The 15,668-nt window shown below is 38.8% G+C and overlaps 3 protein-coding genes across 5 annotated transcripts; 1 reads left to right on the top strand and 2 right to left on the bottom strand.

The window, feature by feature from the left end:
- Positions 2,393-4,562, bottom strand: LOC109724285 (uncharacterized protein At2g39795, mitochondrial-like). Its single transcript, XM_020253056.1, has 3 exons — positions 3,778-4,562; positions 3,326-3,699; positions 2,393-2,789 (listed from the first exon to the last, which is right to left on the bottom strand). The coding sequence occupies exons 1-3, from the start codon at positions 4,039-4,041 to the stop codon at positions 2,630-2,632; spliced, it is 798 nt and encodes a 265-aa protein (XP_020108645.1). The 5' UTR covers positions 4,042-4,562; the 3' UTR covers positions 2,393-2,629.
- Positions 4,881-7,680, top strand: LOC109724286 (CASP-like protein 5B3). Its single transcript, XM_020253057.1, has 3 exons — positions 4,881-5,273; positions 6,471-6,603; positions 7,376-7,680. The coding sequence occupies exons 1-3, from the start codon at positions 5,143-5,145 to the stop codon at positions 7,574-7,576; spliced, it is 465 nt and encodes a 154-aa protein (XP_020108646.1). The 5' UTR covers positions 4,881-5,142; the 3' UTR covers positions 7,577-7,680.
- LOC109724245 (probable mannose-1-phosphate guanylyltransferase 1) lies at positions 11,528-14,896 on the bottom strand. 3 transcript variants are annotated; one of them, XM_020252994.1, is made up of 5 exons: positions 14,746-14,896; positions 13,437-13,587; positions 12,967-13,029; positions 12,602-12,841; positions 11,528-12,510 (listed from the first exon to the last, which is right to left on the bottom strand). In XM_020252994.1, the coding sequence occupies exons 2-5, from the start codon at positions 13,545-13,547 to the stop codon at positions 11,839-11,841; spliced, it is 1,086 nt and encodes a 361-aa protein (XP_020108583.1). In that variant the 5' UTR covers positions 13,548-13,587; positions 14,746-14,896; the 3' UTR covers positions 11,528-11,838. The 3 variants fall into 3 exon arrangements, with proteins under 3 accessions (XP_020108583.1, XP_020108582.1, XP_020108584.1); XM_020252993.1 differs by having other exon boundaries at positions 13,437-13,581; XM_020252995.1 differs by lacking the exon at positions 13,437-13,587 and having other exon boundaries at positions 14,746-14,895.

The following is a 15,668-nucleotide window of genomic DNA, read 5'->3' as shown; positions in this document are numbered from 1 at the left end:
GGATTTTTTATGCAAATTGGCCTATGGGATAAGAACTACATTCCATCAGCACAATTTCGTTTATTTTTTAAAAATATAATTTAGCTAAAAATATGAAGCAAAATTTCATTTATTTTTTAAAAATATAATTTAGCTAAAAATGTGAAGCAATATTTTAAATTTCAGAACTTGAATATCAACTGTCAAGACTTTTAACATTTACACTAGAAACAGTTGTGCACTATTAGATTTTATTACCCAAAAAAATTATTATTGGACTTTTTTCAAATAACTAATCTTTTTCCCTTTGGGGAAAAAAAATTCTTTTAATTAAAAAAATCTTTTTAGTTGATTGTTTAAGAATGGATTTAGAAGATTGGTTCTGTGTGTATGTCTGTATGATTTAAATCTCTATGGTATTATCTCCTTGCCAAATTTTCTTAGCTTTATCCTTTAAAAATATATATATTAGTTTTATTGATAACTAGATTCGAAGTTGTTTTCTTTGGATACGATTCGAACTTTGGCAAATAATTACACCGAAAGCTATTTTGATAGAGGCTTCAGCGACAAGATTAAGTTTCAACAAAACACTGTTCAAAATTAAGTGCTCCAAGGCTAAAAAAGTTAAATAAAAGGAGCAGAAAAATCTAAAAATAGAGAGAATTAGGAAGCAGTTTTAAAAATAATACGCAATTATCTCGTGAAAATTATGCCGGTTACAATTACTCCAAATTTAAATAGGAAATTATAGAGGAAAAGGAGGGCAACATTAGGAGGGACCATCCTCAACCACCAAAATTTGTACTTTTTGGTTTTAATCTTCCTTGCACTAGGTAGGAGCAGGATACGCAGCCCAAAAGTAGCTATAATATAGTGATCTCATCTGTGAAGAATCGTCCAGCGCTGATCGCTTATGACTCCGACGAACATCGTCGGATCACCTCACTCTTTGCTGGCAACTGCTCCTCCATGCTGCAAGTTTCCGGCACATGCAACCCTGCATCCTGAAAACCGTTTCTTTCAAACAGCTGAAATGTGAGAGGCCAATAGCCGAGCAATTTGGTCATAACTTACGGTCTCATAATAGGACATTTGGAAGCAGAAAATCGGTTCACACTTCAACCCAAAGTCGAGACTTTGGAAGGGATCCGATTGGATTGTTTCTTTTCAATTCGTGTAAAGTAAAATCTAGTCTGCAATCCCAGAAATATTAAGAGTCGGACACGTCGGAAAGCGCCATGCGTGGGACTGCTCATGTTTCCTCCAATGCTTCTTTCGATATTTTCAGCATCCCGATCTTTCCCCTTTTTGCAACTTTAGCACTGAATATTTTAGAATTTAAATTCTCATTTCCGTCTCTTCTCTCTCTCTCTCTAACAGAACGAGACAGGAGTGAAAATTTTAATCGCTTATATGGTGGACAGGGGGGCAGAGGGGACATAAACCCGCAACTGACAACACTGAAGGAGTTTGCTTGCGAAGGCGCTTTCTCACTTCTCCACTCCTAGTTGATTCATATTTTCAGTTAAGTTTATTTTTAAATAAAATAAATAAAGCGAATAGCGTGCTACCTATATCTCAAAATAATAATAATAATAATAATAATAATAATAATAATAATAAGCAATTTGGAATACACTTGACAATTACCAGCAAGTGGTTGGTGAAATCATGAAACAAAAACAGTTGAACCGTGGCATCCTCCTAAAATTGTTAGGAAAACCATGAAAAGAAATCACCAGTACCCTCTCGCTAGCTTACCAAACGACTAAGCAATTCCGTCTAACCAACCGTTAAATCAACTATCCAAACATAACAGAAAAGTTGGGTTTTTGAAGAAAGAAGAGAAAGAATTAACGAAAATAATTCTACAACACGCAGTGCATGATAAAACTACAGATGGCAGCTTGAAGTAGCTAGAAGAACTCTTCAAGGGTTGAAGGTGCGGGGCAACTAGTGTTTCACAGAGGCCTTAAATCCACATCCAGATTCAAGATAGCAGCAGCAACAGATGACAATTCTTTCTCTCAGAGTCGGTAGACGCTGAAAGATCAACCCACACAACAGTGCTTTCTCTAGGCATCAGCAATAAAAAGCCACTGTACAGAACTACTTCATTACAGTGAAATGAAGAACATACCCTGATGAATCATCTAATATGCACTTTGCAGCCCTCAACAATAGATAATAAACAGAAATTCATATAAATCATCAAATACAAGAAAAATTGATATAATTTTGTAGACATGACAAGATGAAATCATTAATGATCCTAAAGAAGGAGGCTACAAACATTGGCTTAAGTCATTGCATAATAATAACAGGACAAATAATTGGCGAGGACCACACAGGTCACCTTTAAATCAGCATAAACATCTAACAATATAAATGTTAAAAGAACAAAAATGAATAACATAAAAGAAGCTTTACAAGGTGAAAGAAAAGCTCCATACATCAAAACTTAACATAAAAGATTTTATTGACTCTTTAGACATTGAGAGTTCAAACATGTCATCTAATCAATCGAACATCTCCCAGTACATGTATAGTTCCAACCACACTAGTACAGTTTAAAGTTGTACTCTCTTCCAACAAGAACCATCAAAAGTTACTGAATGGGGAATAAAGGTAAATATGCTATAATCTCTCACTTCTGGATGAATTGCTTCAGGTTCTTAAGCCATAAGAGGTACTCACGACTATCTTTGTTGATCATGTATTCATGCAAGAAGTTGGTAGTCATCGGTGAGATTCCTCTTATCTCCAAATACTTGTGAAAAGCTTTCTGCAGATTCTCATCCAGATCACTGCACCCAAAAGCAAAGTAGTAAGAGAAAACCCATCGTATTCAGAGAGCGCTTCAAACTACCACAAAAAACATTAATACTATCAACCAACTCAATGATTTTGCTTAGTACCTGTTCAGCCGCCTCCCATTGTGGAATTGGAAGGAATTGGACTCTTGAGTTTTCTTAAACCCATTATTTGTTAGATTTTAATTGGTTTGAAGGGATCTAGTAGGATTTCACACAGTACAATTAAATCCTGTCATATGAGATTGGCTTTGGCGAGAATTCGTCTGCTGTTAGTTATAATACATCCGTAAGCCAAAATATCCCATTTCGAAATAGTCGCATCAGTCTTCCTATTTAAATAAATACATGCAAAGTCATCCTCTCTAGCCGGTTTGTTAAATTAAATCCTGACGAATTGAAATTAGTAATATTCTATTAATATTTGAATACAAACAGTCCACAAAAGAATGATACAAACTACAACATAGGAATTCAATCAATTGACGCAGTGATTTTTGATTAGGAGAAAAGGAAGGAGAGAAGCTTACTTGAAATCAGGCCCTTCATAGGCGAGCATCTCTTCGTCGGATTGCTTGTTTTCCCTAACGGACATGCTATCGATCACGATCTCATCCGGATACGCCGTACAAGTGAACTCCAGGCTCAGGCCGTCTCCTTTGGTTACATTAACTGTGAGGGGGATGCTTGACTGGCTCGGGCGCTCGTTCTCCTCGCCGGCTCCTTCCCCGTCCTCACCGTTCTCGGCCTCTCTCTCGCGATCCGGCTCTTCTCCGGTCACGAGGCTCGGCATCGACACCACGACTTCGATACTCTCTCCCTGATAGCTCCTCCTCAAGGTGATTATGTTCAGCCCCTTTTCATCTTGGACCTCAAAAGGGAAACCCTCAGGGATTTCCTCCACCTGGGGGGGAAGACCGAGTTATCTAGTAGCTTCGTAGAACTAGGGTTTGTGAAATGAGAGATTGGGGGGTCAACTCACCCGATCGTGATCGTCGCACTCTTCGGCGCACTTGATCTCGGAGTCGATGACGCGGAGGAGGGTGGAGTCAGAGCTGGGCTTCTTCGCGACAGCTGAGGAGGAGGAGGAGAAAGGAGAGGCAAATGGGGAGGAGGGAGCGGTTCTCGATACCGAGGGTAGGGAGCGGAGGAGGAAGGAGTGGAAGGTCCCATGGCCTCCACCGAGGGCACGGCGAAGGAGAGGAGCGGAGGTGGAGGCGCGGCGGAGGGCGGCGGAGAACGCCATGGTCGTCGTCGGTTGCTGCGGGGAACGAGAGGATGGGAGGTGGGAGGAGGAGAGGAGAGGAGAGGAGAGGAGAGGGGATGTAGGGTTTTTGCGAGGAATGGGACTAGGGTTTAAGAAGGTGCACACGAGCTCAGCTAGGCCGGGGCAGCTCTGCAAGGCCTGTTTAAATACAAACAAAATGTGCGGGCTTGGAATTGGTTTTTAGAGCCAGCCCGCTACATAAGTAAGTGGGCTCCGAGCCTAAATAATTAGTATTAAATTAGGATCGAGTTAGGCCTGGCCTGAATCAGCCACGGCCCGTCTCATCATGAGGTCTAGACTTGAAAATTAGAATCAGGAGCTTGAGCACTCTGGCCCGATTCATTGTCAGGTCTATATTTGAAAATTGAAATTCACGAGCTCGAACCAGGCCGGGTCAGGCCTGGACCACCCGAATCCGCTCCGTCCCGGCTCATGATCGGGTCTAGATTTGGATGCTAAAATGACGAGCCCATGCTGAGCAGAGCCAGCCCCGGCCCGAATCCACTCCCTCCCTGATTGGATTTTTCTCCATCCAACCAGGCATAAGACGGTAGCTGCAGAGCATATTTTTCCCAATTCACGACACATTAATTGATAGGTAGGCTGATTATTCTGACTAAATTAATTAAATAAAAATATTATCGATAAATCGTTATTAGAAAAACTATTGTTCGCCAACATAGCAAATTAAAAAGCAAACAAAGTTGGGTTCTAAATTTCTTTTAACTCGGACGGTTTTGCCAAATTTTAGTACATAACTAACTTTTCGAGATATTAAAATCCAACAGTGTTTTTTTTTTTTTTTTTTTTTTTTTTTTTTTTTTTTTTTTTTTTTTTTTTTTTGTTCACTCTCCCGAAAATTAGTGAAATTTTTGCTCAGTCTCTTTCTCCTTCCTTGCTCCGAAAGACTCGTCCCTCCCCGAAACGAACCAAGTATCCATCGTGTTCTCCTTCGCCTCCGAGCTCGAGCGACGATGAGGATTCGACGAGTGTGTGAGGGGACACGGAGCTCCGATTAGGGCATTGGGATCTACGATCTCTCCGAGGTGCCCGCGAGGGGAAAGGGAGAGGAGAGAGGAGATGAAGGTAATGGTGGGGAGACCTGGTACTTGGAGCGGCCTCTTGTTGAGGACGGGGCAATGCGCCTCCGCCGCGGCGTCCATGGGAGTGATGCTCTCCGCTCTAGGGTTTCCAAACTACACCGCTTTTTGGTTTGAATCTGCTCCTTCCTTTCTTCAGCTCTACGATTTTACGGGATTAATCATGATTTTCTGATTTTCTCTCAAATTTCCTTTTTATTTTTATTTTTTTTGTTTATTTTTGTCTATTCATTTATTTGTATCCCTTCGTCGAATCCTGATTGACTATGATTTGCGTATTTATTTTCTTGCACGGAGCTGCCCCACAAGTGAGAAAAAGGGCACGTTTTGTTCAAGGATATAACGTGGAATAAGTTTTTTATAAGTTTATCCAACTGTCTAAGTATAACAGGGAACAGAACTAGTTCTACATTTGGTTTTAAATTATGAAAATAACTTGATGATAAATGGGTAATATTTTGATGAGGTGATGTTTGGTAAGAAATTAAGATATATTCTTCAAACAAATGGATAACATGTTTCGATTGGAACAACTGTTTTTTTTTTATTATTGTTCTTTTTTTCTTTTCTCTGTTGCATTTTGCTGAATGAACGAGTAAATTGTGTTATATCCTATGGTCCCTGAAGCAAACAGCACCAATATGGGTCGTAGGATCATCGGTATTCAGCATTATATTTACTGTGGTGGTTGGAGTGCGTACCTTTGCACTGTTGGGTCATTGCCTTGCTTACACATTTCCATGACATCATTGTTGAAGCTTTTCATCACTGAAGATAGATGGTTTAGGACGTATTTCGTGATCAGCTTTGTTATTAGGCTGTCCATTGGGCTTATTTAATCTTGAATATCTGTAGTTTTGCTTATTCTGCTCTATCATTATGGTAGATTCACTTATTAATCCTGGTACTCGTCTCAAGCATAACTTAATGAATAATGATACTTAACCATCCGTTTGACGGATCATGGCCCACTTATGCATAATGTCTAGACAACATGATAATATGGTACCTTTTTCAAGCTGGAGGTTACTTGGCTTGTTATTTATTTAGGTACGGGATTGCATGTAGTTTTCTGGTTATCTGGCCGAACATAGTTCACACTATGTTATTGTGCTTATTGGGTTGCTGCTTAATTCTTATATAATGACAGGAAAAAAATTCGCTGGCTATAACTTCTGTTTTAGTTCTGCCTAAATGCATTTTAGCAACCGAATTGGTATTTATATTATTTTCTTTACTATATTGCCTTAGATAGTAATTTTTCCGATACTAGCTTTCTGAAATACCTATACTACTACTTGCATTCAGCTTCTTGATTGCTTCTATGGGACTACAAGCTTTGTGGAGTCTGGGACTAGCATGTCTTGATGTTTTTGCTATAAAGATGAAGAGAGATCTGCATAATCCAATGCTCGTAAGCTTGTTTGTCGTTGGTGACTGGGTAATAATCTCATCCTTTCTCTCATTATTAGTTTGTCATAACCTGAAAATTGCTCAATACTTATGGCATGTTAAGCTGGGAAACTGATCTTTCAAATAAAATGGTCTTGCACTTTGATGCAACAGTTCTGTTGAAAGGAATCAAGCTAACACTATCTGCTACTCAAGGTCTTGCTATAGGAAGTCATGAAATGTCAACTTGTTTTGCCTTTTGTCTCTTGTGTTCTTTTTCTATCACTTATTTCAAGTAAATGTTGGAGTTGTTATAGTTCGTCATTCTAAAGTTGTAGCCTTTAAAGGACAATTCGGTGGGCATACTTTAAAGCTTTAGTCTGTGAAGGGAGCTGTATCTTTGCCTTATAGCAACATCAGCTTAAGACTATCTCAACCTGAAATTGAAAAACTCAGCACTTATTGCATCTTATGTGGGGTTGATGAAACCAATAGTGGGATCCTGGAGCTTATTTATCTACCTAACATGGCTGGGCATTGTTGAATTATTTGACACATGTTGAGATATATCTTCTGTTGAGGTCAAAAGAGAAAATTTTCCATTACATCGTAAATTTTCACTTTGATATGTAATACATATTGTTCTTTAAAATTGTATTTTCTTCAGTTACTGCACTCTCTTCCTGTTACTGTATCAGTTGTTTAGATACATTGTTCTACCAAACTTCTTAGTGTCGAGCATCTAATTTTCTCTTGATGGGAAGAACTGAAATAAAGTCATTATCAATATTTTGGATATTAAAATGCCATGTGCAATCCAGGTAACAGCAACTCTATCACTAGCGGCAGCGTGCTCTTCAGCAGGTGTAACAATCTTGTTTGCAAGGGATCAACCCTTCTGCGGAGAGGTTTCTCAGCTCTCATGTGGTAAATATGAAATCTCTATTGTATTAGCTTTTATCACATGGTTGTTGGTTGCCTTATCTTCGTTAATAACATTTTGGCTACTGGCTTCAGCTTGACTGCTTTTGTGTATGCTTTTGTCTGTAAGACGAATTATCTTTATGTGGAAGATATTATATATTAAATATAGTTCAAATTGCTGTTCCTCGTGTTCCTGATCTAATGCATATCTAAAGTGATTGAATCATTGAACATATTTTGGAAGATTTCATCTTTTCTTGCTTACGCATGAAGCTCTCGATCAATCTTAGCATCCTAACATGCATATTCAGTTCTTTCCCATTTTAATTAAATTTCTTATATTTATTTGTGAGAATATTTTGAGGTAAATTTGAAATCAGAATACTTTATTCATCATTTAATAAAGGATCGATGGCCCTCAAACACTCTAAGGTCCCTTTAAGTAATTGTATAAATGAACCACTACAATTTGCATGTAGAGAATGGCTTGCTGTTTGAAACCACAAGAAGTTATGGTTAATGATTGGTTGAAAAGGAATGGCAAACAATTCTTTGTGGATGGGAAGCGATTAATCCACTGGATATGGAGGTTTTCTGTTTCTCGATATCTTTGCAAGGACACGACACAACTGGCACTTTAAATTAATACATCAACAAAGATGCTTGAGGATTAATGCAGACATGCGAGCATGTCCTGAGGAGAAAAACTCAATGAACTACGTATGAGATTATTATTTGTCCGTAGTTTGGATTTCTTCTACTTAAGATTTCTTAATATTGTTGAGCGAAACACATGATATGACTCCACAATATAACCTATTTGTAGACAATTAAAATATACCTCTATGATCTGATGGTTTAAGGTATTAATGACCATCCAATTACTGGCATCTGGTTGTTGGTGCTACCAACCATTTTCTATGTTATAAAGTTGGTTTCCATAATCTCTGGGATAGTTAGTAATCTTAAATATAGAAGCTAAACAAACTGTTTTCTATTGACACTTATTTTATTGATATACCTGATCAAAGTATCACCGCAACAAATTGTAAACGTGATGGGTAGTAATGGTATTTATTGGAGAATTAGTCTTTGATGTAAGCTCTGAACTACATAAGCCAATTAATTAAAAATTATTCCCAGTGATAATACCATTTGAACTGTCATTGCCAGGTCTTGAGTTGCAACAAGCAACAATTTTCTTTCTTTAATCTGCATATTAGGTTGTTGGTTGCTTGTGTAAAGAAGACAACCTTGCTTTCAAATAAAAATCTCAATCCACGTTATTAGATGTTACTTGGACGATATCTTATAAATCTCACTTCTTTTAGGTGGAAGAGGTATTCAATTATAGTATAGAAGTTGAGGTTTATGTTGTTGAATAAATACCAGGGAATCTTATGAGGTGCCTATGTTTCAAAAGGTGTTACTGTGTCCTTGTTTCTCAGACCTATGGCTGCTATTGGACATATAGGCAGGCCCTTTGTACAACAAGTTATTTTAGCTTTGATTGGCTATCGGCGAACGTGATACTTTAGTTGCAACTATTAGTCGAGATTGATCTCGCCTTTCGGATGGATGATGAGTCAGACGATGTATAGAAATTTTCAATGCATTTGGTTTGTACGAAATGTACGTCCATGCAGTAGTACCTGTATTGTGAGGCTCAACTAAGAAGATGCCTTTGGAAGGGGTGTAGTTACAAAGTTCATCTTTAGTAAATGAGTCCGTGGTAGTCGTAGTTGGAGATGGAATTTAATATACTTAGCGGACCACTCTGTGTGATGATCGATGATGGCATTTTTTTAAACCAAAAAAAAAAAAGAAAAAAAAAAAGAAATCAAGTTTCGCAAGGCTTATCAACCAACTCAACTGGCACACCGTTTCCCGATCTGATGAGCTGCCCATCTTCAGTAGTAAATGCTCCTCACTTGTCGTTATCCCTACTTTCTTGGTTTGGGCAAAAATTTTCTGGGCATCGTCCCCAGACAAGATGTTTGGGGACTATGCCGATGGGTGCCGCACCCATCGCGACCCTCCGAAACCCACAAAAAAAAAAAAAATTGAGCTCCATTTTTTAAAAAGAGAGAGAGATTGAGAGAGAGAGAGAGAAAGAAGTTGGCGGAGGGGAGAGGAGGGCGAGGATGGGCGCGCGCGGGCCACGCAGTGCCAATCTGCATCCTTCCCAAAATTTTAGTTTGGGAAGGATGCCCATACAATTTTTGCCCTCTTGGTTTCACCCTTCAGTTCTCCTTTAAATTATTTGTGCTTACATACGTACATACATAGTTGTAATAGGTCTTGTGTGCCAAGGAGTACGGAGGCCTCCGTGCTCTTAGCCGTTTATGATAATGGATCGTGCTCCTAGCCGTTTGTGATGATGGATTTTTCAAATAGACGATCTTAGACTTGATTTAGCATATTTAAAATATTTAAAATAAATTTTATAATTTTTTTATATTATTTACCTAATGATCGAAAGGGTTCAAAATTAAAGACCGAAAATAAAAATCTTACAAAAAATAATAATATAGCTAGAATACTATTGATAAGATAGAAATAATAATATAATATTTATTCTCAATTTTTGATTATTAGATGTGTAGAGTTTAGTAGGGATTAATAAAATAATAATAATAATCTGCCGGTGAAGAAATTTGATAGTAAATATTACTCATATACTATTAATAGTATACTAACTCAACACTCTTTCTCTCTCTCTCTCTCTCTCTCTCTCTCTATATATATATATATTATCTCTGTTGTCAGATCTGAGACTCATCCTGTTTTTGCTCGTACTAGAATTAGATATATCCCAATGAATTGAGTACTTTCTCACCCCAAAAAGAAAAAAAAAGAAGATATGGACTGACAACTTCTTGAATAACAAGCTATCTTAGAAGTCCAGACAAACAGGTAGTATGCATTGTAGACATGATCAGGAATAGACACGAGGATTGCAGTCTTGAGTTTAAGGTCTCATGGCTCTCAACAAACTTATAATCCCTCGATATTTTCTTTTTTTAATCATAATTTAGGCGGCTTGAATCAAATATGTTAGGATCCTGCGGGATTTTGTGCGGTACTCATCTCCGAGGCGAGGCTAAAATATCTTTCTAGCGACGACCGTCCTCAACGCAAGTGACAAAATATAGCATGTTGCCTTTCTCTCTCTCTAAAAAAATAAAATTTCTCTCTAGCAACGTGGCAGCGGACCATCCATCCATGTGTCAAATGTTTGATCCAGTCTCTGTCATATTCATACCCAGTTCTGCCTCCACCTACCAATAATTCTCAGGGCCTGGTGCAAATCTGTTTCTATATATATATATATATATATATATATAGAGCAGTGCTGCTGTGCTCTCAGGAGCACGGAGGCCTCCGTGTTCCTGAGCCGTTTTCGATGGTGAAATTTTCGAATCGACGATCGGCTCCGTTAGGCTTGATCTAGGGTATTTGAAGTATTGTAGAAAATAATTTTTGCGATTTTTTGATATCATTTACCTAGTGAACGAAAGGATTCAAAATCAATATTTTTTAATGGTTGATATCTGCCGTTTTTAAGTTTAATGGTGTAGAAGTATTCAAATCAGATGAAATTTTAATACAAAATTCTTTATACTATTTACAACAAGATTAATATTTCTGATCGAAAATTTTAGTGCTATATCACCACTTTTTATATGATTTTTATTTTCAGCCGTTAAAAATTATTGATTTTGAATCCTTTCGATTGTTAGGTAAATGATATCAAAAAATCACAAAAATTATTTTCTAGAAACTTCAAATATGCTAGATCAATAAATTCTATCATCAAAAACGGCTCAGGAGCATGGAGGCCGCCGTGCTCCTGATAGCACAGCAATCCTGCTCTCTCTCTCTCTCTCTCTCTCTCTCTCTCTCTCTCTCTCTCTCTCTATATATATATATATATATATATATATATATATATATATATATATATATATATATAATGAGAAAAAGAATTATTTATTTAAACAAGCTTTTTGGAACTTCATCGGAAAGTGATTCTTGTGCTTCTCGTATACTACTGAGTACTCTGATAAAGAATCAACTCAAGCAAATATTTTTAGACGAACAGGTATTAAAGAAAATAACTTTTCTATCTACAGACTCTGTCCAAACTTACATCAACCGAACAACACCAGCAGCAGACATGAACATATCTAACCCTCCACACGGCTAACAGACACAAAACCAACTGATTACACTTGCCAAGGGAACGAAGGAATAAACCAACCGCATGAAACACAAGCACACCCGCGCGTGCGCGCGCACACAGCCACATGTAGCTCTTTTTGCTACACTATATTGGATCAAATCTAATCTTCATGGCTCACATGACGATCTCGGGCTTCAAGATGCTCGATTTGATCTCCTTGTGGGGGAGAACAACACCTCCATTGCTATAAATCTCATCTCCTACATGCACATCCTCACCTAAAATGGTCATGTTCTCGACGCGGGCCCACTGCCCCACTGTCGAATGCCATCCGATGATGCTACTAGAAATGCACGCGTGCTTCTTAATACGGGCTCCTTGCATCACAGTGCACCTCGACAACCTAACTCCAGATTCAACCACACACCCCGGTCCGATCGCAACATCCGGACCAATCAAACACCCCTCCCCGATGACCGCATTCTCGTGAACCAACACGTTGCCCACAATGTGCAGGCCGGCGGCTAGTTTATAAGGCGATTTCTTTCTCAGGGAGTCGAGATAGAGCCTTAGGCCTGTAATGTAGTCTCTCGGCTGGCCAATATCCATCCAGAATCCTGGCAGGACCATGGCATAAAGCTTTTGGTCCGCCGCGATTTTGGGGAAGACCTCTTTTTCGATCGAGGTTGGCTTTAGTTCAATGCGGTCGAGGACCGACGGGTTCAACAGGTAAATGCCCGCGTTGATCTTGTTGCCCACAAATACTTTCGGCTTTTCGACAAATCTATCTACCTTTCCAGTTTCCTCCTCCATAACCACGACACCATATTTCGAGGGCTCATCAACCTATTCAACCAGAAAAGCGGAAGGCGGTTAACATGCACCTACAATAAACTTTCAGGGGAAACAACCGGCCGGTACCAGAATGTCGTTTTACCTTGGTTACCATAATTGTAGCCTCTCCGCCGTGGGATTTGTGGAATCCAATGAGTTCGGCAAATGGGTATTCGCTAATGACATCGCTGTTGAGGACAAAGAAAGGCTCGCCGGAGCTGTCGATAAGCTTGTCTCGAGCCAGAGCCAGAGGGCCAGCCGTTCCTAGCGGCTCAGTCTCTTGGGAGCAGGTGATTTTGATTCCAAGCTTGCTCTCAAAATCCTTCAAAAAGTTGAGCATCACCTGGAAAAAGAAAAAGGGCCTAGAATAAAAGTGTGGATGAAGATTTAGAGGGTCGGCGAAAAAGGAAAAAAGAGTGATGGGTGTTAGATTAAATTGCAATTGCCCCTTCCCTTCTTCTTTTTTACCTCTGGTTGGTAATTAATGGCTAGCACAACCTCTGTAACTCCAACAGCTTTCAACGCCTCAATCTGGCCAGGAATATAAGGTTATCACAATCAGACAAGTAGGAATCAATTATTCAAAATGGGACCCTCACTTCTACTCAAAAATAGGGAGGAAAAGGAAACTGGGACCATGATTTAATATGGAGCTATGCTAACAATGATCCTTATCTAGTTAAAGATAGTTTTTTTTTTTTTTTTTTTTTGGCATTAAATATGGACAAGCATGCAGCACATGTTCCTGCAGCTTCTGGGGAATCTACTCACATGCTCCTGCCATTACGCTGCAGCAACAAGGGATCAAATGACAAGACATAGAATTCACGGTATTTCTTTCAGCAACAACCAGAGCTTACATTAGACTCTGCACTGCTATTTCTTTCATCAAGCTCTCATTTTGTGAAATAAGTAGGAGAAATAGATCACGTACGTACCTGGTGCAGGATCATGGGTTTATTTGCAAAATCAACAAGAGGCTTAGGGAGACTAAGCGTCAAAGGCCTTAGCCGGGTACCAAACCCTCCAACAAGAATTAGAGCCTTCATGGTGTTGATGATAGTGGTTTCTTCTCAACTTCCCCTGTTCCTTAATAGTGAAGAGGACTCACTCAGAGATCCATATTTATATGCCCCCCATCCCCCCCTCCCCAAAAATAATAATAATTCTAATTATCAAAAGTTTCATTACCGGTCCCTTCTGCTGACATGTGTTACTACAATTTTTTTTTTAAAAAAAAGCTGCTTTTTGAGTAAATACCAAGATGCGGGCTTCGAATCCGAAGTACAATTATTATGGTGGCGTTAAAGAGGAGATAAGGGCGAGCGTTTTTGATGCGAAAAACAGGAAAATTCATGAGAATCGGAGGATTCAGTGGGTAAAGCAGTTGACGAAATAACGCAGAAATTGAGGGGGGTGTCAGCAAAAGTGTTAGGATTATCAAATGAGGCGAGGATTTTGTCGTCGTGTTATAGCTGGATCTGACGTCGCCCATTTATTTATCCAGCTAAAAAACCAACCTGGATTAATCATCTTTTTCTATCTTTCTTTTTTTTGAAAAAAGAGGCCAATCTCTTTAAATTTTCACACTAAAACAGAGACATTTGTATCAGGGTTTTACCTGAGAATTTCTTAGCAGTGACTCAGCTCTAAGGCTTAAATGCTTTATATATATATATACACATGTGTATATAAGGCATGCATGCAACATGTCGCAACGAACAAGTACCTAAATTTCTTTTGTACAAAATCAAAACTTTTTCTGTATTTCCCCAGAAGAAAAGAGATATTAACAATTGTATTCTTACAATTAGGAAGATCAGTTATGGAATAGAGGACATTGTACTTTCAATGCATTCTATATACAGATAGATCTAAACGGAATAAACATATTTTCTTAAAATAGAAAGGAATAAATATATTTCTCTAAAAAAGGGAACCAATTTAACTCAGACGTAGCTGAGATCAAACGACTGAGACGCAGGATCCTATTTTCGTAACTATGCATGCGCTTGCTTATGATCATCTTCTGGAACCGAAGATCCCACACGCATTTCACCGCACCATCTCAATCTCGCTTAAACGCGTGAAAAATCGTCGGATAAAAAAGAAAACACAAATTAAACTAGCTTTAAGAAGAAGGGTAGTGAGGATGTTTCAGATCCTAAAAAAACACAAATTTAATGAGGAAAAAGGCCAAAAAAAAAAGAAAAAGAAAAAAAAGATCACATGGATTCGATTAATCACCTTGGAGATCCGATCGCTTCTTCCTCCCCTCTAAACGAGACCCTCGTTCGCTCGATCGCGAGATCGAGAGAGAGAGAGAAGCAAAGAGACGAAATGGAGCGCAAGCTTGCTTTTTTGTCGACCCCTCCGACCCGACGACTCGATTCCAGGGGCCGAGTCATTTATAGGACCCGCCGGATTTAAAGTTACACTTCCCCCTCCCCGTTTTTTCTTTTTTTTTTTTTCTTTTATTTTGGCAACTTATTATTATTATTATTATTATTATATTTCTCTAATTATTATCTCCGTTCATTACATAATAATAATAATAATAATAATAATAATAATAATAATAAATAATTACTTTTTATTTGGCTAAAATGAGCTGGCAGAATCGGTCCTCATGGAAGTGCACGCGAAAACGTACCGTGCGTTTGGACACCGCCGAAACTATAAGGACCCAGTCGTAAAATAGACGTACGTGATACTGCCACGTGGACCACCGAATGCGGGGTCCACGTGACGGTCGGCGTCAGAAGCGTGATATACAAGCGTTACACCGCAGAACTTGAGAGTCACGCGCTGCCGCGTTGCTTCGTTGAGGGTTTGTTGGGCCTTTTGGGCTCCTTTGCCGTCGCATTTTTAACCGGGTCCGTATCTTATACTGGACGGATAAATAAATCCAGTAATTAAAATCTTAGTTAGTACGGAGAAATTATATGATCTAATTGTTTGGTCAATAATTATTCCAATTTGTACGATAAGAAAAAAGAGTGTGCGTTGGCAATGGCACATGTGCTATAACTTTTTAAGGATCCTATGTGTGGTATCAAATCGCCTACAACTCTCGGTGCATACAATTATGGGGCTAGGCCAGCGGAGGCGTGCAAATCGAATTTGGTATCTTAGTTATCAACCATGAAGTTCTTAGTCAGCTGTGCTAG

This window comes from Ananas comosus, linkage group 18 (genome assembly GCF_001540865.1).
Source record: "Ananas comosus cultivar F153 linkage group 18, ASM154086v1, whole genome shotgun sequence".
NCBI lineage: Eukaryota > Viridiplantae > Streptophyta > Magnoliopsida > Poales > Bromeliaceae > Ananas > Ananas comosus.
Note: the sequence above shows the minus strand (reverse complement) of the source record. Positions and strands in the feature narration are given on the sequence as shown.